Source organism: Suillus clintonianus (genome assembly GCF_016758775.1).
Source record: "Suillus clintonianus strain FC179 chromosome Unknown DEU56scaffold_13, whole genome shotgun sequence".
NCBI lineage: Eukaryota > Fungi > Basidiomycota > Agaricomycetes > Boletales > Suillaceae > Suillus > Suillus clintonianus.
Genome location: NW_024539237.1, coordinates 499,956 through 524,003, shown reverse-complemented (window position 1 = coordinate 524,003; position 24,048 = coordinate 499,956). Strand labels below are relative to the sequence as shown.

General features: G+C 49.1%; 11 protein-coding genes across 11 annotated transcripts; 6 read left to right on the top strand and 5 right to left on the bottom strand.

The window, feature by feature from the left end:
* Window positions 1-1,011: 1,011 nt before the first annotated feature.
* Window positions 1,012-3,496, bottom strand: DEU56DRAFT_971217 (cytochrome P450). The gene is made up of 11 exons (XM_041359452.1): window positions 3,120-3,496; window positions 2,744-3,068; window positions 2,547-2,695; window positions 2,380-2,495; window positions 2,204-2,326; window positions 1,955-2,144; window positions 1,817-1,898; window positions 1,629-1,754; window positions 1,564-1,574; window positions 1,373-1,502; window positions 1,012-1,308 (listed from the first exon to the last, which is right to left on the bottom strand). The coding sequence occupies exons 1-11, from the start codon at window positions 3,316-3,318 to the stop codon at window positions 1,227-1,229; spliced, it is 1,533 nt and encodes a 510-aa protein (XP_041212077.1). The 5' UTR covers window positions 3,319-3,496; the 3' UTR covers window positions 1,012-1,226.
* A 107-nt stretch (window positions 3,497-3,603) lies between these two features.
* On the bottom strand, window positions 3,604-5,654 carry DEU56DRAFT_928261 (uncharacterized protein; the record flags this gene model as incomplete). The annotated part of the gene is made up of 15 exons (XM_041358630.1): window positions 3,604-4,006; window positions 4,057-4,116; window positions 4,171-4,301; window positions 4,355-4,412; window positions 4,470-4,698; window positions 4,752-4,767; window positions 4,822-4,893; window positions 4,941-4,966; window positions 5,019-5,062; window positions 5,122-5,189; window positions 5,239-5,293; window positions 5,351-5,418; window positions 5,475-5,485; window positions 5,538-5,576; window positions 5,635-5,654. The coding sequence occupies 15 exons, from the start codon at window positions 5,652-5,654 to the stop codon at window positions 3,965-3,967; spliced, it is 939 nt and encodes a 312-aa protein (XP_041212076.1). The 3' UTR covers window positions 3,604-3,964.
* Window positions 5,655-7,238: 1,584 nt separating this feature from the next.
* Window positions 7,239-8,172, top strand: DEU56DRAFT_852387 (ClpS-like protein). Its single transcript, XM_041355206.1, has 6 exons — window positions 7,239-7,296; window positions 7,346-7,395; window positions 7,450-7,615; window positions 7,672-7,758; window positions 7,820-7,936; window positions 7,992-8,172. The coding sequence occupies exons 1-6, from the start codon at window positions 7,291-7,293 to the stop codon at window positions 8,106-8,108; spliced, it is 543 nt and encodes a 180-aa protein (XP_041212075.1). The 5' UTR covers window positions 7,239-7,290; the 3' UTR covers window positions 8,109-8,172.
* Window positions 8,173-8,175: 3 nt separating this feature from the next.
* On the bottom strand, window positions 8,176-11,250 carry DEU56DRAFT_784164 (Not1 N-terminal domain, CCR4-Not complex component-domain-containing protein). Its single transcript, XM_041352199.1, has 12 exons — window positions 11,184-11,250; window positions 10,893-11,125; window positions 10,411-10,803; window positions 10,228-10,351; window positions 10,065-10,181; window positions 9,995-10,015; window positions 9,471-9,941; window positions 9,373-9,422; window positions 8,911-9,319; window positions 8,773-8,860; window positions 8,565-8,717; window positions 8,176-8,515 (listed from the first exon to the last, which is right to left on the bottom strand). Exons 1-12 carry the CDS (start codon window positions 11,203-11,205, stop codon window positions 8,311-8,313), a joined length of 2,286 nt encoding a protein of 761 aa, XP_041212074.1. The 5' UTR covers window positions 11,206-11,250; the 3' UTR covers window positions 8,176-8,310.
* A 403-nt stretch (window positions 11,251-11,653) lies between these two features.
* DEU56DRAFT_869766 (uncharacterized protein) lies at window positions 11,654-13,670 on the top strand (the record flags this gene model as incomplete). The annotated part of the gene is made up of 2 exons (XM_041355582.1): window positions 11,654-11,961; window positions 12,017-13,670. 2 exons carry the CDS (start codon window positions 11,654-11,656, stop codon window positions 13,668-13,670), a joined length of 1,962 nt encoding a protein of 653 aa, XP_041212073.1.
* Window positions 13,671-14,017: 347 nt separating this feature from the next.
* Window positions 14,018-14,728, top strand: DEU56DRAFT_110368 (NDUFA12-domain-containing protein). The gene is made up of 5 exons (XM_041344598.1): window positions 14,018-14,183; window positions 14,232-14,281; window positions 14,337-14,365; window positions 14,424-14,540; window positions 14,589-14,728. The coding sequence occupies exons 1-5, from the start codon at window positions 14,071-14,073 to the stop codon at window positions 14,703-14,705; spliced, it is 426 nt and encodes a 141-aa protein (XP_041212072.1). The 5' UTR covers window positions 14,018-14,070; the 3' UTR covers window positions 14,706-14,728.
* DEU56DRAFT_928255 (pyridine nucleotide disulfide oxidoreductase-like protein) lies at window positions 14,605-16,338 on the bottom strand (the record flags this gene model as incomplete). The annotated part of the gene is made up of 5 exons (XM_041358629.1): window positions 14,605-15,872; window positions 15,934-15,962; window positions 16,015-16,114; window positions 16,174-16,213; window positions 16,273-16,338. 5 exons carry the CDS (start codon window positions 16,336-16,338, stop codon window positions 14,749-14,751), a joined length of 1,359 nt encoding a protein of 452 aa, XP_041212071.1. The 3' UTR covers window positions 14,605-14,748.
* A 134-nt stretch (window positions 16,339-16,472) lies between these two features.
* Window positions 16,473-18,975, top strand: DEU56DRAFT_899368 (40S ribosomal protein S7). Its single transcript, XM_041356482.1, has 8 exons — window positions 16,473-16,720; window positions 16,778-16,939; window positions 16,990-17,279; window positions 17,327-17,721; window positions 17,742-17,953; window positions 18,105-18,363; window positions 18,421-18,648; window positions 18,700-18,975. Exons 1-8 carry the CDS (start codon window positions 16,561-16,563, stop codon window positions 18,818-18,820), a joined length of 1,827 nt encoding a protein of 608 aa, XP_041212070.1. The 5' UTR covers window positions 16,473-16,560; the 3' UTR covers window positions 18,821-18,975.
* Window positions 18,976-19,268: 293 nt separating this feature from the next.
* DEU56DRAFT_730182 (P-loop containing nucleoside triphosphate hydrolase protein) lies at window positions 19,269-20,610 on the top strand (the record flags this gene model as incomplete). The annotated part of the gene is made up of 5 exons (XM_041348149.1): window positions 19,269-19,338; window positions 19,403-19,572; window positions 19,623-19,716; window positions 19,778-20,353; window positions 20,408-20,610. 5 exons carry the CDS (start codon window positions 19,269-19,271, stop codon window positions 20,608-20,610), a joined length of 1,113 nt encoding a protein of 370 aa, XP_041212069.1.
* Window positions 20,611-20,988: 378 nt separating this feature from the next.
* On the top strand, window positions 20,989-22,044 carry DEU56DRAFT_784149 (alport syndrome). Its single transcript, XM_041352198.1, has 3 exons — window positions 20,989-21,239; window positions 21,297-21,485; window positions 21,542-22,044. Exons 1-3 carry the CDS (start codon window positions 21,085-21,087, stop codon window positions 21,930-21,932), a joined length of 735 nt encoding a protein of 244 aa, XP_041212068.1. The 5' UTR covers window positions 20,989-21,084; the 3' UTR covers window positions 21,933-22,044.
* On the bottom strand, window positions 22,037-24,025 carry DEU56DRAFT_882144 (uncharacterized protein; the record flags this gene model as incomplete). The annotated part of the gene is made up of 2 exons (XM_041356120.1): window positions 23,938-24,025; window positions 22,037-23,886 (listed from the first exon to the last, which is right to left on the bottom strand). The coding sequence occupies exon 2, from the start codon at window positions 23,864-23,866 to the stop codon at window positions 22,037-22,039; it is 1,830 nt and encodes a 609-aa protein (XP_041212067.1). The 5' UTR covers window positions 23,867-23,886; window positions 23,938-24,025.
* Between the last annotated feature and the right edge of the window lie 23 nt (window positions 24,026-24,048).

The following is a 24,048-nucleotide window of genomic DNA, read 5'->3' as shown; positions in this document are numbered from 1 at the left end:
AAATATTCATGATCGTGGGGCGCCTACCATCTTCGCCTGAACAGGTTATGTTTGACGGCACTAGTAAGTACTGTGGTGAATTCAGAACACTTGGAACGTTCCCAATTTCGTATACAATACCTGCTCTACTGTTACTCCGGTCCCGTTAAACTTACGAGAAAATAGCAGCACGGCGGGCGGACGCACATCTAAGCCACGATAGGCCAAGGTTCAACCTTATCAAGGAAGGGCTGATGATATCAAAACCGGTTAGATCCGCAGCCCCACACTTACAAACTAGCAACTGCCCACGAGAGGAGCAAGGCAATCCCGTGAAGCACCGCGGATGAGGTTTTTTAACACCTGGTCGGCCGGGATCATCAGTCAGCTCGGGAGGAGAGCAAAAAAAATCGAAGACAGCTTCACAAGGGATTCCGGTTCCACGGGTGAACTTCGGGAGGTGACAACGGGGGTTCATCGCAACGGTGGGAGATGGTGCACACCGAGAAGTCTTGTCCACGAGTTGTTAAGATGCCGTGCGCAAAGCCCATTTGACATTTGTGGCCTTACCGACGGTCGGTCGGACAGAAGAGTGCTCGATTACTGTAGGCACAAGGAAAGAGCCAGACAGGCTAAATGTTGTTAGACGGGCCCCATGTGCATGTGCATTTGTTGATAAGCTATTGATTTTGATCATTAGTGGCACCCATTGGCGGGAAATGCCAGACGTGCCGCGGCAAGGTGTCAAACAGACTGCCATGTGTGCTTGTTGCGTAGGCCATGTACACATTTGCAGCACACTCTCATTGCCAGGATATGGTAGCAAAGGTACATAGTCAGTAACAAGTTTATTTCGCCATAGGATGATAAACCGTCAGCTTAGTTTTGGTTGTTCGTCGCGGAGAATGAAACACAAACAGCTGACGACGGTCCGAAAGCTTGTCGGGACTCGGGAGACTCCGAGTCTGTTACAGTGTCAAGGAAAAACATACCAAGTATACTCAGTCAGGACACACGCGAAGTTCTAAACGATTCAAGGCAAAGTCACGATAATATCATTCGCACAATCGTAAATTATTCCAACAAGATGAAGGTAAAATGACATATACATATTTATATGATACCGCGATACACAACCAACCAACCAATCTTGCACAAACCTCAAAGTGCAATATACAAAGCCATGTCGAAAGTGAGTTGCCATCCAAAGCAACGGATGCATCCCTGCGTGTCTCGTCGTCGTGCGCTTAGTAGTTTGCATCTTCCTGAATGAGCGCAAGGGATTTGGCAGAACGGGGCTTGATGGAGCACTTGAAGGGTTTGGGGTGGCTGGGAGTGGGGTGTATGTGTCTAGACCCAGCACAGCACACGATAACAAACAAGCGCGACATACCTGATAGTACCTGACGAGGGGTCAACCTCGGGAGTGATCGCGACGCCATTCTCGATAACCTTGGAAATGTCAAACACAGCAAGTGACATCGCAGCAGACATCCAGACAGACGCATCAGCGAGATGGAGACCTGGCAAGGCAAGCGATGTCAGAAATGTCTCGTGGGTCCGTCCCATGTGAGTTTAGCTAACCTGGGCAGATACTGCGGAGCAGAAAGTCAGATATTCTGATCAAAACAAAACAGCTGAATTCCTACCGTCTACCAAAACCGAAGCAGATCGTGCGAGGATCGGTCTCAGGCTCTTTTCCTTCTTTGGCCAAGAAGCGCTCAGGGTTGAATTCCGAGGGGTTAGCGTATGTCCGAGGATCATTGAGCATGAACCTACAGCAATTCAAAGGCATTGAATGAAACCGAATACAGGAGAGGGACAGGACAGTACTAACCAAATGTTGGGTATTATCAAAGTGCCTTTGGGAATGTAGTACCCATCATGAATGTCGTCCTCAATAACACGGTGAGGAACAGCTGTCGGTGAGATACCCCTCGTCAATAGCAGAATGCTATAAACAAGACACACATACCGGTAGGCACGACAGCATTCCAGCGAAGGACTTCCTTCGCGAGCGCCTCAGTGTAGGGGAGGGAGTCGCGGTCAGCGAAAGTCGGAAGACGATCAGGACCAATAACGGCATCAATCTCAGCCTGAGCCTTCTTCTGCGCATCAGGGAAAAGCGTCATAGCCAGGAAAAATGAATATATTGCCGAAACTGTCTGAGAAAGGAATCAGGCTCAAAATATAACGATTTGAAATATGTAGGGCGGATTCTAACCGTGTCGGCACCACCGGAGTATAGGGATGCAGCGGACCATTTCACGATGTGATCCTCTTCGGCAGACAAAGTTCGGCCTTCCAGGAGATTCGAGGTGAAAGACTTGGGGGCGATACCAGCAGCCTTGTCATATTCAAATTTTAGTTCGTGCATCACAAAATACTAATATTAGTCACCATTTGATCCTTGACGAATTTGTAGGGTGCGGCGACCATCTCTTCGAGGGTCTCGTGCCATTCACGTGCTATGCGCTTGAAGCCAGCACCAGGAAGCCACTCAGGAACCTTTGCCACTACAGATAATCAGGAACTAGGAAGCGAGGGTGAGAATGATACGTCCTTACAGGATGGCATAATGTCAACCATGAAGGCACCGGTAGCAGTGGACTTTGAGAATTGATCGACAGCACGGTCGGCAAGGTCGACAAACGGATCATTGTTCTCCTTCACTTCATAGCCATGAGAAATCCGCAGAATGATAGCGCCAGCGGTGCTATACAAATTTAAATATAAGTCGATAATAGGATAGACGGGGACATACTGTCGAACGTGTGCCTGGAGTTGGTCGGGTTTCGCCAGTACGCGCTTCAGGAATCGGTGGGTCTCGACTTCCTCGATCGGATTGTAGACGTCCAAGGCGGCGCGACTGCCGATGACGCGATGGAAATGCTTGCGGTACTCGCGCAGGTGGTCGCCATAAGGGAGAAGAACGAGAGTGTTTTTCCAGCCGACAAGTTCGCCACCCATAGGGAGGACAGGTCGATCGGAGTAGACGGAGCTTTTCTTTTCGAGCATTTCCACGGAGGTCTTGACAGAGTTCAGGATGACGATGTGCTGGCCCAGAACCTCGACATGTGAGATATCGCCTGCACGCAGGGGTTAAAATGGATGATGTCAGTGGAACGGGATGCACTGACCATATTTCTTGCCCCACTCAGTGAATGTGAGCCAGGGCTTGTCTTGAGGCATGTCTGGGATATTGCCGACGAGAGGTCGGCCTGGGGGACCTGGGGGGTATGGTGCAGGATTCTTCTGGGTGAATACCTGCTTTACGAGATAAACACCGGCACCTGCAAGACATAGATCAAGCCAAGTGATATCTGTGAGTGTCAACATGGAGGACTAGCGAATAAAGAGTAAATAAAGAGCGGCTCAGATATTTTTGAGGGGGTGGCAGGTTGAAAAGGTGTGGGGCAAGTATGGAAAGTGACAAGTTATATTTGAGATTGCTCATTTTGATGTTGCTTCTGGAAGATGTATTGCTAGTAACGTGGCGTAAGGTGTTGTCAACCGGGTAAATCAGCGAGCTTGGAACACCCGCGGGACAATTTTATGTTTATATTTAAATTTACCCACCAAGCGCGGACCCTTACTGTACACTTAACCTTCCACTTGATAAAGGGGTTTTCTTTGTGCCCCGTTGCTACATCCGAGCAGGGCACCCGGTCACACCACAATATCGGACATACTAAATCGAACAGATAATCGAACAGATCTTGGAGAAATAGTGGGGGTTCAATGAATGTTCCATGTAATTCCGCGTATTATAATTGCTGAAAATGCCACCATGCGCCGCAGGGTATATGAAGGAATAGAGTAGCCAATCACAAGATCGGTCGCAGATCATACATGTTACAATACTTACAATCAATGCAAAAGAACGACGCAAAAAAGAATGACACCAATGTTCTACCAAAGTATGATGCGGTACATTTTTTTATGTGCTTCTCATCCACCTCGTGGCACCCCATCCCTAAAGCGACTAAACTGCCTGAGCACTTTTAAGTTCCGTTGCAGATGAATACTATCGTGGATCAGCGCTAGATCCCGGCCACAAAAATGAAAAGAACTCACTTCATCTCGAACGTACTCCTGTGTGGTATCAATCTTAATTGAGATGTTATTCGGCATCCGCTGATATCATATCGTGAGCCAAGTGCTGTGCCAGAAAATTTCATCGGAACTTACCCTCTGCGAAGTACCGGTGCTGTTAGACGTTTTCTGAATTCCCTGAAGCGAGAGCGACATGTTTTCGTCCCGAGAATCACCCCGAAGACTCTTTCGTGCATTAAGAGTTGCCAACAAGGAGTTGCAGTAGACTGAAAACGTTCTCGTCAATCTCGTGAACTGTATCCGACTAAATCGTACTTACGACGTCCCAAGCAGAAATAGAATGCGATGTAAATGAAGGTATCAGGCCAAACTGTAATCTGTGCCACATCTGGGTCAGGAGTGCAACACCAGACCATATGTGATTTGCTACGCACAGAAATGAGGGACATGACCGCGCAAATACTGGTGAGGAGACCCGTGTTGATGCTGAACAAAATCAGCTTGTTGATCATGGTATCGGACCTCCGGAATCCAGTGCGAGATTGTTGAAGGAGTGTGCAGAGGAATACAGCGATAAGCACGTCTCCAGCAGCTGCCAAAGCGTTCACAGACATGGACAGTGGCTTGAGAACGGTCAGTTGCTCAAATGTCGTCATATGGACACTACAAAGGTTATTAGCTAGACTGCGCGTTGTGTTCTTACGTCGTTGACTCACGCTTTAGCGACATATACTTTTGATATTACATTAGTAGACTGGTTTTGGAGGAGAAAAGGCGTCTACTCACTGACAACGAGAACAAATTCACCGATGACAAGGGACATGACCGACCCGGTTGCAATAATACTCTTGTTGCTTACTGGCTGAAAGTGAGCAAACGTTCACTGGTGAAAGGTTTACACATACGTCTGTAGACGCGCATGGTAAGGAAGCTGGCAGTACGATCAGTACGGACCGTTTCAATCGGAAAGATCTCACACCGACCTTTGAACCATAAGCGCTGTGAAGCCATTGAATAAGACTTCGATCTGTGTGACATCAAACGAACGTTGAGACGCGAACCACGGAGTGATGACACGCCACTTACAATCAAACTCCAGACAAGCGTCCCGAGGTCAGTAGCGATACCGAAATCAGTCACAAGATACGTATACACTACTGGTATTCAGCCCGCGGAAAAACAAGACTTGTATCTCGGACTCACCAGTGTGTGTAATCAGAGCTTGATGAACTGAGTCTGATACAAGTACAGCACCGACCTAAATTAAAAAACACCGTTGAATAGAAAACACTTATGTCATGCTACGTGAACATACTAAGAGCTTGATGTACCACGGATCCGAGGGGTACCGGCTAAAGTAGTACCATGTCTGCACGCAAGTGACTTTGTGCGATCATGAGCTCCTCTAGCAAAAAAAACGAAGAGCGCAAGAAGTATACCTCCGTAGAGTCTGAAAGTTGTTGTTTGAGCACGTTTATGTGATGGGGAGGCAGAGAACTTACGTGGCAGAGACTACAACCCCAATCAAGAATGCTCCAAAACTGGATGGGTTTATGTTAGGTGATGATTGGTATGTAGGGGGATTAGAAGAGTACGCACGTATTATCCAGACCACTCATGGTAGAGAAGATGGATGTGAGCGAATGCGGATAAGGGTGCTTGTGCAGGTACCTGTTGTATGGGGGGACGGTTCGGATGTATGGTAAGTGAGGACAAGCTTTTGTATGGTAGTAGATTCGCTGGCCAGCTGAAAATGGAATATGCCGTGAAGCGTGAAAATTGGTGCGAAGTTGACAGGTGCTTCCGTCTAAAGCTGATGCGGATGAACCGAATCTGGTTCGACGACACATGAGGCCCGCAAGAAACTTCGAATCGCCAGTTACCAGAAAATTTCCGCATTAGACGCTATTAAACACACTCTTCCTCCACATAAACATAAGCGCCGAGTCTTCTCAGGGCTGCCAACTTTAGAATCATTATTAGTAACGATTCGGACCAGAGCGAGCGCGCACCACCCATATCTACTGGGGTCTTTAACAGAAGTCTTCCGTTATCGTTGAGGCGGCCTGAGTTTGAACACGATTTCAACGCGAAAAAATGTACGCTCGGAGATCTGTTTTCTCCACCCTGAGATGACTGACAAAAGGCACAAAGGGCGACCTACAAACGTTGCCATTTTCCCATCTCAAAACGGGTCTTATCGGTGTCGTACTCGTCGCGGAGCTCCAATGGAACGACTCGCGAATGGCCTACAGAGTACTCTCATGTCAAGCTAGAAAGTAACGTCATCGACTGTCGATTTTCCTAGTACTTCGATTTGCTTTTGGACACGTCGATGGAGAGCGGAACACCATGGCCAGTAGCGGAACATCCACAAAAATTCGCACATGGCGAGCTCCAGACCAGTTACATTAAGGTTCAGCATGATCAATTGATGGGTTTTTGTCGGCGGTGACCAATTGCAAAAGGATCATCATCGATCGATCTTCAGCTTCCCTGGCAAGAGCGCTAGCGCTACCACTTGTGACCTATCAATTGGCGCCCCAACTCAAGGGGCTATGCATATGTTCTTGGAGATTTGTTCTTGTTGTTTCCCCATCAGAACCACTGTCATCGTCGTATCAAAAAAGATTGACAAAACGCTGGAGCTCGCCTATTGAAAGATTGTTACCCGTGTTCAATCTGTTGCGTTCTTGATATTTTCACAAGATACTGTTTAAAGCAGCTAGCTTGGGCTGGCAACGGGTGTGAGAATGACAGGTTTGGTGTTCATACTATTTCAGTGCCGGTTGTAACGGGGATCGCAAGTCTATCAGAACTCTTGTCAGACTCTATCTTGAGATCTACGAGTGCGCTAGACTTTGCTCGTCGTGCAGGGACCAAAGTTCAGAGTAAGTACTACTGAACAAAGGGACAATGTGCGGCGGTGGTGGCGTCGTAGGTCATGCCACTAATAACTGGCAAGACCTCAATTTTTTTTGGGTTGAAATCAAGATACTGCGCCGCTAGCCGCTAGACTTGTGGAGGCTTTAGCTCAGGGCCTAGCCCATAGAATAAAGGGCACAATATCATAGCGGCGGTAGCATCGATCAAGCAATCGATCACATTCAGGGTGGAGAACTAGGAGGGAGGAGGGTAGGCGAAATTTGTCCAATTTGAAGGGTTAGAAGCCTCTGCACAACACGACCAAATAACACTTCCCGAATTTGTACGCGTCAAAAAAGTCCATGTAATACTGTCCGAGAACTGAACACCATGGCAGTACGTTTCCTACCCCACTTTATTGGACAGAAACTCACTTAATTTTCAGAGCCGCTGCTCTACTCTTTTGTGCTCAACATCAAGATTGGCAAGCGCACGGTGAGCAGCATGTTTCAAAAACTTGCGTTTGAATGCTTAAACTCTACCTTGCAGCTTTGCTCCGCTAGCTAGCCGGTCAAGATGGCTAGCAACAGAAGCTGTCTCGTCGTCTGCAGCAAGTCCTCCTCCCCTGCCAAGTGACCCAAAAATTGGCCGCATAGTAGACGACATATCCGGACTGACACTACTGCAAGCAGCTGACCTCGTTACGCTCTTGAAGGTTTGTTCCCTTCTAAAGCCGATTTCAACTTATCCTTACTCATAGATTCCCAAAAGTCACGACTAAATATTCAAGAAATTGCAATGCCCGCCGCTTCAGCTGCCGCACCCGTCGCCGCCCCGGTTGAAGAAGCCGCAGTGGAGGTGGGAAGCACCATCACTATAAAGAAGGAATGTATTTATTGACCAAGACTGAATTAATCAGGAGAAACCGAAGGAGAAGACAATTTTCAATTTGAAACTCGAGTCCTTCGACGCCGCTGCGAAGCCCAAGATCATCCGCGAGGTCAAGGCCTTGATCCCGAACCTTACCCTCATCGACGTGAGTCTCGAACGCATGCCTCAATCAAGGCATATTCACGCTAACCTCGTCTTAGGCAAAGAAGTTCGTGGAGTCCGTACCGCAAGTTCTCAAGGAAAATATGCCCAAGGAAGACGCGGACAAACTAAAAGCGGTTCTTGAAAAACTGGGGGCAGTAGTGGTACTTGAGTAGATCCATCCATCCGAGTCTTGTATAGAGCATGTGTTCAGGCTATAATTCATTCACTATAATTAAGAAATAGGGTTGCAAGTTAGTACGAATGTGATTGGCAAAACTGTCCAGTGGCGCCTATGGCGATACATAAGGTCACGGCGGGAGCATGACAACAAAAAAAAAACTGGGATAACAGGGACTGAATAGGGGAGAAATTCCTTCAATCCTCCGAAAGATAACGATATTCAAACCGGAAATCGCTTTTCTTGCGCTGACACCATGATCCTTCCCAATCAAAGTAAACATACACGCCTTGCTCGTATTCTTCTGTTATGGCCTGCGGCTCCGAGTGCCGCTGGAACCACGTCATATATTTGACATGGAATCGCCACGATTGGCGCTTCAACTCCTTAGCAGCCATGTATCTGTCATTAACGTGAGTGATTTCCATTGAACGTAAGATTACTCTCGTACTGCTGGTATGTCCCCGGAAGGTAGTAGAAGACATAGAAGAGAGTTTCCACGTCTATCTGGGAAAATATGCCTGGGGTGCTCAGAATAGGATGCGGAGTTTGAGGATAAAATGCTGCGGTGGCAAAAGGATTCCGTGGCACATAGTACTTGGGTCTAGATGCACAACTCATTAGCCCCTATTGAATATACTTGAATCAAAACGTCATACTTCTCGGTATCCTGCGGTTGTGGGACATTTGAGTAACCGCCCTCAAGGAGTTTATGCACCTCCCCGAGGTTTGTCATGCGATGAGGAGCTGGTTATCCGTCAGGATTTTGATACGAGGACAGTGTCCAAAAGACAAACCTTTCTGCTTGACTGTTTCGAACGATGCCACAAGGTCTGACAGAGAGCCAGGGAATGTGCCTGAAGCAGCTGGACGGGAAGGAGGATGCGGCGGTTGCTGAGCTGGCGCCGTTGAAGAAGGCCTTTGGGAACCCCCAATGGGCTGCTGGACAGCTTGTATTGGGGTCGGTTGCTGTTCTACAGTCTGTGGGACCTTTATACCCGGGGGATACTGTTGCGCCTGCTGCACTACAGACGTCGAACTTGCAGGTGGAGTGGGAAGTGATGATGGAGCAATGTTGACCTGGTGTATCTGTTGAGGCAGTGGCGATGATGCTGACGGAGGCAACTGCGTGGGTGGTTGAGTAAGCTGCGAGGCTCCGTTGGTGACCGGTTGGAATTGTGGCACTGTTGATACTGATACTGGTGGCTGTTTACGTTTCATGAATTTTCATCGCGTGCGCAATACCAGTAAACACTTACCGGTGCAACAGGTGAAGGCGCCCTTGCGAGGAGAGGTGATGGTGCAGGTTCTAAACAAGAATTACCTATGTCCTCGTGCTCTTGGCACAAAAACATACCTTTCTGTTGGCGCTGTGGCGATGATGTAGCCGCAGGACCGCTTATAGAGCTTGGAACAGCTTCTGATATTGCTGGTGAATCCTGTCCAGAATAGAATGACCCGTCCTGTTGATGGGATGCAGCAGATGACAGCATTGGACTCGTGACTGATGGATGTGTCAAGCTTGGCGAGGACGTGAATTGCGAATCTTGCATGGCACTTTGCGAGGCCGACGGCGTTATCGAAAGGGTAGATGTCGTTGCTTCAGAGAAATTCGTCGGCTGCGCGGGTGGAATGGGTTGTGATGTCGAGGGCGTTGGGGGCAATGCGCCATTCTGTTGAGAAGATTGCGGAGTGACGGCGGCGGCGGCGGCAGCGGCATAGCGTATCGGTGGAAGCGCTGGCGGCCGTGGGGTTGCCGGTTGCAAATTAGCTCGTAGAATGCTCGCCATTGGCTGTTGTGCAAAATTTGGATTTGGCGGTGGTTTGACTTTTAGGACAAGCTTTGAGTGAACCATTCAAGACTAAGAAACACAGACAGACCTTCTGTTGCTATTGACGGTTCTGGTAGTACCTTGTAAGTCGTAGTAGCAACATATGAACCAAAACGTACTCCGCAATTGAAGTGTTACCCCAGCCTTCTTTTGCACGGGACTTTCATCGCGTTTACTGCTCGCAACACTTTCTTCATCCTTCTCATGTCGCTTGCTCGGCGTTCGTGGAGGAAGGTCTACCAAAATCAGTTTTATAGAAGCGTATAGCCAGCGAATACATACCATCACTTGCAAAATCTGACTCATCGCTATCTTCGTCCTCATCATTTGCCAGACCGAACTGTTCCTCCTCTTCTTCAAGATTGAGTTCGTCGTATATGCCCTCATATTCATTGAAGTCCTCGTCCTGCACCCAGAAAACGCCTTAAAAGGTCTCAAAGTAGAACATACTGCTGCGCAACGAACCGTGTTGCTTTCCACGAAATATTGTACATCTTCCTTGAGAGCCTGTACACGATCCGTGGTCAAAGAACCATTGTCCAGGAGACGAAGGATGAGTTCGAGTCGGTTTACGTGCCATTTTCGACGTTCGTTGAGGTGTTCAAGATCTTCCAGACGACCAGCAGATGATGAACTACCCTTTCCGCGTTTCTTGCCGCCGCCGACTTGAAGTGTCTCAATTTCCGCTTCTGCTTGTTCTACTTGCAACAAAAGATCTTCGACCTGAGACTGAAGCCACGTCGTGACCTCAAGCTTCTCTTGGGCTTTAGGATCGAGCTTGGCCGACTGTATGAGACCCTCTTTGGAGAATGCCTTTGTCTTCATTTCCTTCTCGCACGCCTTGAACTTCTCCATTTGCTGTATACACGAATGAGTCAATAAAGGTCGGGGAGTGTTTCGGAATGGGAAAGCGCGTCATAGGACGAGATGGAGAGACGGTAACGCACGGTTTCTATTAGTCTCCGGTTCTCCAAGAGGGCGGACTTGTCTTTGATGTCGTTGCTTGCTACCCAAGCCTTGATCTGGTCGCGTAACCGCTGGAGCTTCTTTATTTGAGTTTTCAAGTCGGTCTCCAGTTTCTCCTTCTGCGTCTGGTTTGTAGAGGCCTGCATCTTCTCATATATGCTTTCGAAGACCTCGACGCCTTCGCCGACCTTCTTTAGTGTGCGGTCGATTTCGGCTATGAAAGATAATATAAAATTGAATGAATTAGGACGCAAATGCTAAAAGAAACATACTTTGCAGCTTTCTGGCCGCCATGATAGAGCAAACTCAAGTGAATGGAAATATGGAATATCAGCCAAGTTGCTGGATCTATGTTTGGGGGGGTCGTAAAATTGACATTTATTTGGCTCAAAGATTACATAACCACGGCATGGAACTTGACAGAAAAAATTATACTTGGTCCATTGGAAGCGAGCTCAAGCTAGCAAGCATTGTGAAAGACTTGCTTCAAAGTAAGACTGTGAGAGTGATCAACTACCGCATCACTGATGAAAATAACTGGACCCGTTACTGCTGCGGACACAGGACATTGGACAATAGGTCACTGGTTTCCGGGGTCCATTGTTTGATCAGCCTGGGAAAGTGACCCGAAAGAGGACATCGACAAAAGCTTTGAGTGGACGAATCATGTATTTCAATTGGTTTCTCCCCTCAACTGCTGTTGTCTGCTCCGTCTCTTGTTAGCTTCTTATGCTCCTCCATGATGAAATCCCTACGTAAATCGCTCAACGGAAACCGAGATACTCACCGCCTTGAAATCTCTACCCCTCTCCCCTTACCCTCTATATCTAAACCTCAGAACTCTTCTCTTCCTCCTCAAAAAGTAATTCGTGCAATCGCATCATATAGGCCAGAGGGTCCTCAGCAGCTTCCTTTTCAAAAGGGAGACTTTTTCTATGTCACAGGAAATATAGAAACTCAGGGGGATTGGTATGAGGCACATAATCCCGTTACCGGTGCTAGAGGTTTAGTCCCAAAATCTATGTTCGAAGAGTTTTGCAAGAGCCCAGCGTGAGTACTATCCTAATTTTACTTATATTCACGTTAACAGCCTCTTCTTCCACAGTATACGCACTTCTCATATCAGCGTCGCCGTAAATAGTCCAACCATCCCTACTAGTCCAACTTCACCTCCGAGGTCCCCAAAAACACCTGCATTCTTCGCCATAGTTCTTCATGACTTCATTGCGGAACGTGCGGACGAACTTGACGCAAAGTCCGGTGATTGCATAACCGTAGTTGCCCAGTCAAACCGCGAATGGTTTGTTGCCAAACCCATTGGCCGACTTGGTCGGCCAGGTTTGATCCCCGCTTCTTTTGTGGAAGTCCGTAACCCTGCAACAAATCGCCCAATAGAGAATGTCGACGCTCTGATCGACAGTGGAGAACTACCAGGTGTGGAAGAATGGAAGAAGGCCGTATTCAACTATAAAGCAAATAGCATATCACTCGGCGTCATAGAAGAACCATCCAATAATTCATACTCTCAGCAACGTTCCAGCACCCAGCAGGAATCTGCCCCACCTCCCCGTGCTCCCTCCCCCGTATTTTTACCTGAGGGCATCCTATTATCTGCCGACGTCGTCTCATTCCACTATGAAATGGACGAGTACTGGTTCCGCACAGACGCCATCTACCAACCTTATGACCCACACGATCCGCACGTTCTTCCAAAAGCCAAGCAACTCGTCCTATTCCGAGTGTATAATGACTTCTTCGATTTCCAAGTGAACCTCTTGCAGGCCTTCCCTCGCGAAGCTGGCAGAGAACCGGACTCTATCCGGATACTTCCATTCATGCCTGGTCCCGCGGAAAATGTCGATGACGAGGTCACTGCTGCCCGACGGGAAGAACTTGACGAGTATCTCCACAAGCTGTGTGCCCTAAATATGGCTGGCACAAGCTATGTCCTTGAACATCAGCTCGTGCGGGAATTTTTATCGCTGAAACCTGGAGACGTGGAACACGATATTGACCCCCGATATGACGAGGTCAGGGCACTCTTTGCCGAAGAAGCCACAGCAGAACAACAGCATGCACCTGTGACACAGGAATTTGAGGAGGAGGTTCGCGATACGCTTGGGGAGATGAAACTTTCGGACAGAGACGATCGAAGCGAAGGCTCGGACTATGGAGAGGACCACACGCCCCCTACTCACATTACATCTCGTGACTCACAATCCAGCGCAACCCCTCGGGCTCATCGACAGCCTAATTCAGTGACATCACATCATCGCGCGGGGTCCCGGTCCAAACAAAATGGAGGCTCTTCTCCTTCATATCCACATGTTGACACTTCTCGTGCAAGCGCCTACTCTCGAACATCCTTTGCTTCAAACTCCGCTTGGCCAGAACACGCCGCTTCATCACCATCATCTCCCAGTTCATCACAGCCATCTATCGCTATGTCTTCCCGATCTCGTTCCTTATCAAACGCCACTAATATGAATGCGCCTCCAATGTCCGCGGGCAACCCCCAGACAGCCTTCGTCAAGATCAAGATATTTGATCGCGTCACTGATGACCTGATCGCCATTCGTGTACATCCTCGTGTGACACACGCTGAACTGCTGGAAAAGGTCCAAGCTCGATTAGGTGGCAACGTTCTTAATCTTCGATATCGCAATAGTATCAGCAACGAGTTCATCGGCATCGACGACGACAGAGATTTGCGAGAGTGGTTGGATAGCACGGAGAAGCACGTTTTGTACGCTGAATGATGACGGACGGACTGTTGTGTGTTGATTTTTTGTTTCGTTTGTTGTTGTGGAAGTATCAAGTTATATTTTAGTTTTTTTTATTGTATTGGTCTTCGTTCTTCCTCTCCTTTATATCTCCACCTCTGATTTCTTTTTATCTGTGTTGGGCAAATGTAGCAGTTGTCTTCCGTGTTTGTTGTTACGAGTAGTATGGTTGTTGTATACATACCGGTGTACACCCTATGATCCCAGTAATAGCACGTCCTTCGTCCCGATAGCAGGTTTGTGTAGATTCCCCTCCCGTGACCCGTCCGACGGTAAATACGATCGACCCCGGAGGGACAATCATTCCTTACGTAACCTGCATTGAAACAGTTGGAACCAAGCACGACCAAATAGACCTTCTCATCAGTTCACCGACATGTCCTTCATTCGTTATGTGCGGAACATCCGCAGAACAGGGATCAAACAATGGTGGCATCAATTGCAGTACATTGGAGACGCGAAAGCCGGCACGCTCATCGGAACCGACCAGTAGGTACTCGTTACACAATCCTTGGCAGACTTTGACCGCTCGGACAGGTTCGGTAACAAGTACTTTGAAAACCTGAACCCGGACGATGAAATTCCAGGTGCGTGATGCGTCCATTTGTTGAATTTCAGTTTGATCTGGAACATTGTTATAAGGGCGTCATAGATGGGTAGACTTTGCTCAAGTATGTTATTTCGGTCTCTAATTGAATGGAAGCGGGCATAACCGTGTACTGTTTCTAGCATAACCACAACGCTACCCAGGTCCCGGCTGAATGGCATTCGTGGCTATCGCACATCCGCTTACAACCACCCACCGAGGACGCAGTCATGCAGAACATGTCCCCGCCATGGAAAACGGTATGTGATTTCCATGTACCATTCTTTCGCAGTCTAATTGCAGAGCAGCCCTGGGTTGAGAACCTGACGGGTACGAGAGGTGCCTATCGGTCGTATAACACGGTGAAGCCCAAGATTGAAGCTTGGGAGCCGAAGGTTATAACGCGAGGCGAGGCGCGTCCATAGACCACTTGTTATGGAGCCAAGTGACTATATATATCACTACCTTCTACTGTGAGATATGTTCTGGCTCAATGACATCATCTACGATGTGTTCAGCGATAGCAAGGCTAGACGTCAGGCCGGGACTCTCAATGCCCATCAAGCTAACCATAAGTCCTCTCCCACTTCCATCAGCATAGTCCTTCCGAATAGCAAAGTCCTGGAAGCCAGATAGCACCAACTTGGGACGGACTCCAACATAGTCAGGTCTGAATCCATCAAATGATACCCCTGGAAGATATTCAGTTACCGCTCTGTACATCTCTTCCAGCCTGGAATCGCTGGGTGTGAGATGATTCCGCCAAAAGTCCGCATTCTCCTCATTAAAATCGTATTCTGATGCGTCGGAGGGCGGTGATATCCACTCCAGGTCTGGCCCAAAGCGCAATTTGCCTTGCAGGTCAAGGGTCAGATGCGTTCCGAGCGATTGGAATGCGTGCTTGTTCGGACCGGTTTCAGGGCATGGGTATATGAGCCGATTAATTCGAGATATGCCTGGTCCGCTGTAAGCTGCGTATGAGCCCCTGGCGAAGAACATGGGTATGCGTGATGCCTCGGGCAGCAAGGAATTTGGAATGAGATTGGCAGAGAGACCAGACGCGTTGATCAAGGTGCGGGCGAGCAAAGAATCCCCTTGCTCGGCATTCTCGGTGACAGTTTGAACTACCCAGCCCTCTTCTGGGCTCAGCCCGGAAGACTCTTCGCTCTTGTACGGGTCTACACGAACGACTCGAGTGGAAAATACCAGCTCGCCTCCTTCTGATTCTGATATATCCTTTTCTAGGCTTTCCATGAAAGAATGAGAGTCGACAATGCCTGTCTCTGGACTCCACAACGCAGCAGTTATGTCCGGTGAAAGGTCTGGCTCAAGTTCGCGTGCTTGCGCGCCGCTTATAAGCGAGACGGGAAGGACTTGGTCTTCACCATCATGAGACGGCGAGTGCTTCGGCCATGGTAATTGTCTGGCCTTTGCGAAGAGGCTCTCGACGTACGCGCGCTGGTGCTCGTGTGCAACTACGAGTTTGCCAGTCTTTCGGTAGGGAATATTATATTTGTCGCAGCGCTCGTACATGAGGTGCCTGCCTCGCAAACATAGCTGCGTCTTGAGCGACTCTGGAGGATAGTACAGTCCTGGAAAGCCCCAATGTCAGCACGCACGAACACAGTCGCACGTCACAAGGTGTTAGCTCACCAGCGTGTACAACTTCTGAGTTGCGAGAGCTATCCACTCACGTCAGCGTGGAGCATATAAGATAGTAACCATTTCGCTCGCCTTGTCTCTTCGCCAGCATGCGGGTGTCTCTCAACTAGGTATGTTGATTTCGTCGGGAAACGCTCAGATAGTCGCTGGGCAACCGCCAAGCCTACAACACCTAGCCGTAGATAAGCATCAGCGCTAGAATTGCAAACCTGAAGATTGCACGGGACGGACCTCCGCCTACGACCAGGAAGTCCACCACTGCATCTGGACTCTGGATGAAGGTGGTCCAGGTGTAAGAGACTCCAAGAAACTTGATATTTTCTGTCTTACCTTGTACTCGAACCGCCCCGTTGAGTTCAGCGCAGCCACCAACCCTCGTACTTTGGTCGCTGCCATGAAGGCTTCAGCGTCCAAAGGTTGAGCGCCTGAGCCTGGTTTTGGTCAGGTGGTGATCGGTTAGATATCTCCTTGGTCCAAATGATCTAATCAGGATCTCATTGCAATTGATCGATATCGTCACTTTGTTTGTCACTCAACCAACACTCAACGCTTTTGCTTAAAGCCTTGGTTCACCACTACGCCTAGTAAGGGGCCAACTCCGCGCTTACTGGCAAGAAAATGGCTGCCATATTACCACAGCCGGCAGAGTCCTCTTTCGAAGAGAAGCTAAATGCTCTGCAAAGCACCCCGCTCTTTATGAAATCTCTACCCTCAGAAGAATCCGATGACCCTGTGATTCAAGCCTTACAAAGCCTCGCCTTCGAAGGAACGCCAGATGGTGGGTGAGAACCTACTCTTCTCTCCCGTAACCCCTGGTGAATCAAGCTTCTTCAAGAGATCGCTCAAAATTTCAAAGAGCAAGGAAACGACTACTTCAAGGGAAAACGCCATCGAGAAGCAATCAGCTTCTACACGCAGGGAATTGATGCCAAGCCATCTGATATTGTGTTGCACGAAGCTCTCTTATGCAATCGTGCCGCATGCAACCTTGAATTAAGTGAGAAATTGGGCAACTGGCTTGATAACAAGGATCTGACCATTTCGAAGAGAACTATGGTTCCGTGCTCCGAGACTGCTCGAAGGCACTCACCCTGAACACGAAGTCTTCAAAAGCCTATTACCGCTCTGCTATGGCGTTATTCGCGCTGGAGCGCTTTGAAGAGTCCCTCGATTGCTGCGAGAGATGCCTGGAGTATGACCCAGACAACCAAGGGGTCAAATCAGCCCGCGATCGTTCCGCCAAAGCGAAGGCAGAGAAGAGCCGCAAAGAGAGCGAAAAACAGGAACGAATACATAGAGAACAAAGAGAGAAGAAACTCCTGCAGGTGGCGTTCAAGGTACGTTCTATCTCAGTTTCGTCACCGGTCGTCTGACCATGCTTCAGGAACGACATTTGTTTGCCGTCTACAACCCGAAAGGGTCATCAGAAAACCCATACGAGCCTCATTTTGACCCGGAGGACCCTGAAGGAACGACGTTGATAATCCCCGTGTTCTTCTTGTATCCACAATATGCGACTTCGGACGTCATAGCGCATTTTGTCGAAGATACCACCTTTTCTACTCATATTTATCAGATGTTTCCGCCGCAGGCGCCTGCACCTCTCTGGGATAAAGCCGGGCAGTACGTTGCGAATACCCTAGTGGTTTACGCAATAACCAGAAGGAAGCGCCTGCTCAAAGTTGGCAAGAAGATGTCATTGAGGGACGTGTGCAATGCGGCCAAGGCAAAAGAAGGGGAACCTGACGATGGATTAGAGTTGAAAGACGGGTGCTTGACGTTTGTTGTTGTTCCAAAAGGAGAGGTAGAGCAAAATTGGGTAGAGGAATTCAAGCGGACACGAGACAGCTAGACACATATCCGCATAGTGCAATGAACAGGGGTGTTTCCACATTGAGAAGCAAAATGCACCACGTGCACACAAATGTGTTGGTCACTGTTTGGCGCGATAGCCAGACACCATACGGTAAGACTCATCGCAAAAAAGACATCGACAAAGGCGTCAAGCTCGGTGAGTACGAATTGCTGCATGTTATGATGATCAATGGTGCAGGATGGATATGCACATCGAGCTGCTGAGCAAAAATTGCGGTTGAATCACTTTGATTGGGTGGATGCAAGTCATGAGGAATGGATGCTGACGATAGGATCATCTACTACAGGGCCTCATATTCCAGTCATGTCTGTCACCCACAAGATTCTCCGTTCTGCAAATGCACCAACCACCTCCCCCGATGAGACCGAGGTTTCCGTCGCTCAGGCTCTAATCGACCTCGAGAACAATGTCCCTGAACTCAAGACTGAGCTCCGTGCTCTGCAGATTTCCGCTGCCCGTGAAGTTGATGTACGAGGTGGAAAGAAGGCTATCGTCGTGTTCGTTCCCGTTCCCCAACTGAAGGCGTTCCACAAGGTGCAGCAGAGGTGAGGACGGTTGTCTTAGTGGGAAGGCGCCATTGTAATCGGTCTCCCATCTCGCAGACTCACCCGTGAGCTGGAGAAGAAATTCTCTGACCGCCACGTCGTTTTCGTGGCTCAGCGTCGGATGCTGAGCAAGCCCACCCGTAACTCGCGGGTGAAGCAAAAGAGACCCCGCTCTCGTACACTCACCAACGTACACGAGAAGATCCTGGAGGACCTTGTGTTCCCGACCGAGATTGTTGGCAAGAGGACTCGCGTGTCTGTTGACGGATCAAAACTTTTGAAAGTGTAAGTGGCGTGCTTTACGATGTATTGTCGTGATACTGAATGATATTGCAGCATCCTTGACCCTAAAGATGCGACATCGCTTGAGTACAAGCTGGACTCGTTCTCTTCGGTATACCGCCGTTTGACGGGCAAGGATGTGACATTTGAGTTCCCCCCTGCAAACCAAGAGTAGATTACGATATCTCTATTCATTCATGACACATGTTCCGGTTCCCTGCATTCTCCGACAAAAATAAGGACATCCTGCTTATGTCTTGTTTGGGCTATGTGCTGTGATAATACCGGAAGCACTGCAGCACTGAGTAACCTGAGCGAATCCGCCTGACAGTTGGAATGGTCCGCTGGCTACGCAGTGTTAGATCGTTTGCAAATCGCTTGCGAACTAATACCCGGTTTATTTGAAAAGGCTCTTGTGAGCGCTCGTAGCAGCTAAGCAGGCTCGGCGTGATTTCGGCACGTGGTTTCTGTGTCGCGTCTCCAGTGTCGTTTTCGATTGATTCATTTCATTGTCTTCTTCTTGCTTCCGTCGCTAGTCATCTTCCCTCTTTCCTCTTCCTCCCGCCCTTTGTGGCATTCCCTACTCACCTTTAACGTCGTTCTGAATGGCGGAATATCCACGCATGGACCCGTACTCAAAGTCCAGGTATGAACATGGGATAGATGCCAAAATTGTGGTCATGGGCAATACAGGTTCGTTGTTCGGACCAACCAATCCAAGGTCATGGGTTCACTGACGTGTTCTGAATTAACATAGGCGTGGGCAAGACCAGCCTCCTCCATCGCTACACTCAGAACAGGTTCGATCCCAGGAACATGACGTCTACGACCGGGGCTTTCTTCGTAACCAAGAAAGTTCATATCGACGGTTTGAAGGTTCGACTACAACTATGGGACACTGCAGGACAGGAACGATTTCGAAGCATGGTAAGAACTCACTCTCACCTCTTACCCTTCAGGCGTTTACCAATAATCAGGCTCCCATGTATTATCGCGGAGCAAATGCCGCCCTTCTCTTGTACGATATCACGAATGCTGCTACGTTCGAGGACATTCGGGGATGGTTAGCTGGTGCGTACCGCTACATTTCGTATTGGCGATTATTTTCTGACACTACTGCCACTCGTTTCAGAGTTGAAGAAAAATTGTCCGCCAGAGCTCATCATTTATATCGTTGGCTCCAAAGCCGACCTCCATCATCACAGACAGGTCACATCTGATCTAGCCCGCCTATCGCTGCACACCTGGTTTCCCCCACCGCGCCCCCCAACACCTCCTCCCCCTCCACCCCCACCACCTTCAACGCTATCTTATATTCGCCCCAGATTCACATCCTTTACTAGCATCAGATCAGTCCCTCTAAACAACCCCCCAATAAAGTCTTCTCCACCACACAGCGCGTCCTACTTGGATCCCGCCATTAGTCAGTCATCACATTCGTCTGCGCTCAAGCGATGCAACACTGGTCCTGGCCTTCCGAAATCAAAGACGACAGGTCAGAGCTTGAACAGGTCAAAAACAGAGGCATCCCGTTCCCCACAATCACGATTTGGTTCACACTTTGGGCGGCATACTGGAGGGTATGACGCTGCGGATAGCAGCAGCAATAGTATCAATGAAGATGAGGAAGACCTTGATCTCGATGACGGAGAATGGGGACTACACAAGGGGATGGAACTTTTTGAGGTCTCGGCTAAAGATGACTTTGGTACGTGTGCTCGGTCCCCATCTTGATTTCATTCATTCATCTATTTGCCTATAGGTATCGAAGGGCTCTTCGAATCATTGATAAACGCAATCATTGAGCGTAAGGATATCATTGAGCGCGAAAATGAGCTCAAGAAACGTGATAGTGTCTTCTTATCGACCATCAGCACGCCCACCTGGGCCGCCCAAGCCGAAGAAGAAGAGGCACGAGAGAAGGCTCGTTCCACTTCAGGGGGTTGGAGCTGCTGTTCTTCGTGATCTTGTCCCTGCCAGGTGTCAAGACTTCTCAGCTATCTGCTGTCTTTCTACTCATCCGCATCCTACCGGCCCGGCATACCATTCTCACGACTCATTGTCCATCACGTTCTCCCGTCACATCAATCTCGTACACCTGATATCCCAAGTTCTCTTGTTTTCGTTTTCTTTCGTCTACAGGATGCTATGTTCTTTATGCCACTTTCTATGATTCCTACAGGTTCTCCCATACCACCGAGCCGCAGGACCACTGTTTGCAATACTATTATTCACTTCCTGAATTATCTCCTCATACCATATACTACCTTAAGTAGATACAACTTGTGCATGTGTCTATAGTCACCTCATTCAGCAATCTTGGAAGCAATCCTTTGCTGTTGTAATTTGGACTGCAAGCGGCACAGGTGAGAACACCGAAAAAGGAAAGCACTAAGGTGAGCTACTCTGCAGTGCTCTCCGTTTCGTTCCTCGACCACCATGTCCCTCCTTCCCTCCAAGCTAATGGAAGGAGATCAAGCAGACAAGGTCGACAATGTCTGCACGCCGGAACACTGTTTTCGTGCTTTCGATGCATTGTACTGCTCCCTAACATCCAGCGAGCCGATCTCACCTAATTTCGCTGACGAGAAATAGTAAGTAGATCATGACCCGTCCCAATCTGAATGTGTGCTACAGTTGTCATTCTCTAGTCCATTATTTGTGACGTGGAATACCAGGTCATCCCGCTCAGGCAGATCACCCAGACTGAGGGGCTGCATCGGCAACTTCGATGCTATACCCCTTAGGGAAGGTCTTGCAGAATACGCATTGATCAGTGCATTCAAAGACTCTCGTTTCCGGAAAATAGAACGTCGAGAGCTGCCGTCTCTCGAATGTGGGTAAGTGCATCTCGCCTTTCATATGTATGCTGATCCATTCAGCCGTGCGCGGCCAGAATATCCCTCTTGACGGATTTCGAAGACGCATCGTCATATCTAGATTGGACCGTTGGCACTCACGGGATCTACATTAGCTTCCCGAACCCATCATTATACCCACCGTCTTCGAGTACACCTTCTCCTCTATCTTCGTCAGCTTATCTGCCGCGATTCAACTCCAGAGACACTCTGACCGCCACATATCTCCCAGATGTCATGCCTGACCAAGGTTGGGACAAGGTTGAGGCTGTGGAAAGCGCTATGCGTAAGGCAGGATGGAACGGCGCCATCACGGAAGAGACGTTCAGGACCGTGAAACTTCGAAGATACCAGAGCAGGAAGTGTGTGGTTGGCTGGGACGAGTTCGTCCAGTGGAGGAGGGACAACGGTGATGATGAGATCTCATGATTAGATTTCAATCACTATTGCAATGTATCATCATCAAATTGTCGCAGCTTGTACAGATATTAGGGTTGGATTTGTATGTACCCGTACGTGAATAGATGCATTGTCTACAGCAACCGCCCACCACTCCCGTTTTCGCCAAATATGTCATTCCGAAACTTGTCTATTCGACCGCCCCATCCGCCACCAAAGCGCTGTTCTAGCTGTAAAAATACCTTTCGCAGCTTTCCCCCATCATTTCCGCTGGCTTTGCCGAAAGAAACCAAGATCCAGTAGATAAGCCTCTCGCTCGGCTCAACGTCTGCAGGCAAATTCATAAAAGCCTTGAATACCTGATGGAGATTATCGAGGTTCCAATCACTTTTCTGGATTGGGCGGAGCCGCTCAGATAAAGATCCGGGAGGGGTTCTCAGGGAAAGTGGTTTCTGCGCATGCCGCGCGAAACCGAGAAATAGTCCCCGAAAAGCGGAAAGCGTTGGCTGATAGAGCGAAGGTTGACCTGTCGCCTGATCGATAGGAGCCTTCGGTTCCCTATTAGGCGTAGAAAGCATGTCCACAAATACATTAAGTGCTTTCATAAATTGCCCATGATAGGCAAAAGCTTGGATCAAGCAGGTATATGTGATCTCGTCGGGTATTATATCGTCCCGTATGGCGATGCCCTCCACATCTAGCAGGTACTTGACGGCTGTCTCGATGTCGTATTCGCCCACATCGAGCTCCGGCTGCAGATTGTGGCGCAACACGCGGTAAATGGTTGAGGCGATATCCACATGCCCATTCCGGCCATAGGCCCATATACATGCGTTGATCCCGTCCAGACCAGGCTCAAAGCCTTGCTCTCTCATCTTCTGCAGCGTGGATCGAATGCCGGACAATTGCTTTGTTCGTGTATAGTAGTGTAGCAATGATAGATGGGTGATGCGGTTTGGTGGTAGCCCTGAGGCTCTGAGCAGATTAGATGCGTGACGGATGGCGCTGGGGTCAAGCGAGCGGCCGGCGATGTAGAGGAGGGTTGTATATGTAATGATATCGGGTTGTACGCGCACCAAGTCGGGCTCTGCAGGCAGCTTTTCGTCGTCGTCTGGGTCCTCAGAGGACTGCGCGGTCATTTTACTGAAAACTTCCACAGCTGCCTTGTAGTCTTCGAGGCTGCATTTCCGCCATCGCTTTCCTGCACAGTCTAGCAAGGCATTCCACTCCCATAGGTAGATGCGAAAACCAGACCGGTGTAGCATCGTCAAAACAGCAGAAAGCCGTAAGAAAAGTGTTCTTGTTCGAGGTTTTGTGGAGGCGAGAAGGCGGGCAAGACGATGGAGGTGACGCTGAGGAATCTTGGGGGCTCCAGAGAGGTGATGAATATGATGAGGGAACATGATTGTCAAGGTGTGGTATGCATCCCACCCATCTGCCACCGAGGTAGCTTCCTCTAAGCTGTCCAACAATTCTTGCCGCGTCCTCATTCGGGCTGGTGGTGTCTCTTCGAGTGAGTCTATGAGATCCTGATAGCCAGTGCGGTGAGGATTGGAGTAATAATGATGTGGGTTTTGTTGACCGTGAGTTGAGCCGACGCCAGCGTGAATGTGGATGGCCTCGACGTCCGGAGACTCGTCTGTGGGGAGCGGCGCGTGGGGCATCAAGCCATCCTGCCCATGCGGTTTTAAAACGCGTGTTTGATGTGTAGGTGCGTTCAAAAGATCCGCGAATGTTACATTCTTGACGAGAGCGTCGTCTGCCTTGCGCTCGCTCACAGTGCAGCTCACTGCTCCTGGAGCTCCTTCTTTCATCCTGCGAGCAGCATGGATACGACGATGGTTCCGGAAAGTGTGAGACGTTGCCTGCCGCCGAGCGAAAGGTTGTTGAACTTGACGAAGCCAACATGGTATTTGTGATGATGCAGGCGACAATCTGATGCTCGACGTAGAGCCTGCAAGCATGAATATCCAGTGCAGTCATCCTGTGGTAATGATGAGCATTACCCAGTAATTTACATGTGTCATGTACATACCGCGACTGGCACTGAATGAAGATGCTGGAAGAACCAGGTAGAGACCTGGTGACAGTACAGTAACTGACGCGCTCGATCGGAGGAAGTTGCAAGTGCCAAAAGCAGCTACTC

Excerpts from the sequence above, each read along its gene's own strand:
- DEU56DRAFT_899368 (XM_041356482.1), top strand. The coding sequence starts at position 16,561 with ATGGCTGCCATATTACCACAGCCGGCAGAGTCCTCTTTCGAAGAGAAG. Across the intron at positions 17,280-17,326 it reads TCCTGCAGGTGGCGTTCAAG|GAACGACATTTGTTTGCCGT; the intron begins GTACGTTCTATC and ends ACCATGCTTCAG. Across the intron at positions 18,649-18,699 it reads GGATCAAAACTTTTGAAAGT|CATCCTTGACCCTAAAGATG; the intron begins GTAAGTGGCGTG and ends ATGATATTGCAG.
- DEU56DRAFT_971217 (XM_041359452.1), bottom strand. The coding sequence starts at position 3,318 with ATGTTGACACTCACAGATATCACTTGGCTTGATCTATGTCTTGCAGGT. Across the intron at positions 1,899-1,954 it reads GAATGCTGTCGTGCCTACCG|CTGTTCCTCACCGTGTTATT; the intron begins GTATGTGTGTCT and ends TCTCACCGACAG. Across the intron at positions 1,309-1,372 it reads CCCTCGTCAGGTACTATCAG|CCACCCCAAACCCTTCAAGT; the intron begins GTATGTCGCGCT and ends CCCCACTCCCAG.
- DEU56DRAFT_784164 (XM_041352199.1), bottom strand. The coding sequence starts at position 11,205 with ATGGCGGCCAGAAAGCTGCAAA. Across the intron at positions 10,016-10,064 it reads GGTAACACTTCAATTGCGGA|AACCGTCAATAGCAACAGAA; the intron begins GTACGTTTTGGT and ends AGGTACTACCAG. Across the intron at positions 9,320-9,372 it reads CGCCTTCACCTGTTGCACCG|CCACCAGTATCAGTATCAAC; the intron begins GTAAGTGTTTAC and ends AAACGTAAACAG.
- DEU56DRAFT_110368 (XM_041344598.1), top strand. The coding sequence starts at position 14,071 with ATGTCCTTCATTCGTTATGTGCGGAACATCCGCAGAACAGGGATCAAA. Across the intron at positions 14,184-14,231 it reads ACGCTCATCGGAACCGACCA|GTTCGGTAACAAGTACTTTG; the intron begins GTAGGTACTCGT and ends CCGCTCGGACAG. Across the intron at positions 14,541-14,588 it reads TGTCCCCGCCATGGAAAACG|CCCTGGGTTGAGAACCTGAC; the intron begins GTATGTGATTTC and ends ATTGCAGAGCAG.
- DEU56DRAFT_784149 (XM_041352198.1), top strand. The coding sequence starts at position 21,085 with ATGTCCCTCCTTCCCTCCAAGCTAATGGAAGGAGATCAAGCAGACAAG. Across the intron at positions 21,240-21,296 it reads AATTTCGCTGACGAGAAATA|TCCATTATTTGTGACGTGGA; the intron begins GTAAGTAGATCA and ends GTCATTCTCTAG. Across the intron at positions 21,486-21,541 it reads CTGCCGTCTCTCGAATGTGG|AATATCCCTCTTGACGGATT; the intron begins GTAAGTGCATCT and ends GTGCGCGGCCAG.
- DEU56DRAFT_852387 (XM_041355206.1), top strand. Across the intron at positions 7,396-7,449 it reads TCAAGATTGGCAAGCGCACG|CTTTGCTCCGCTAGCTAGCC; the intron begins GTGAGCAGCATG and ends TCTACCTTGCAG. Across the intron at positions 7,937-7,991 it reads CGAACCTTACCCTCATCGAC|GCAAAGAAGTTCGTGGAGTC; the intron begins GTGAGTCTCGAA and ends ACCTCGTCTTAG.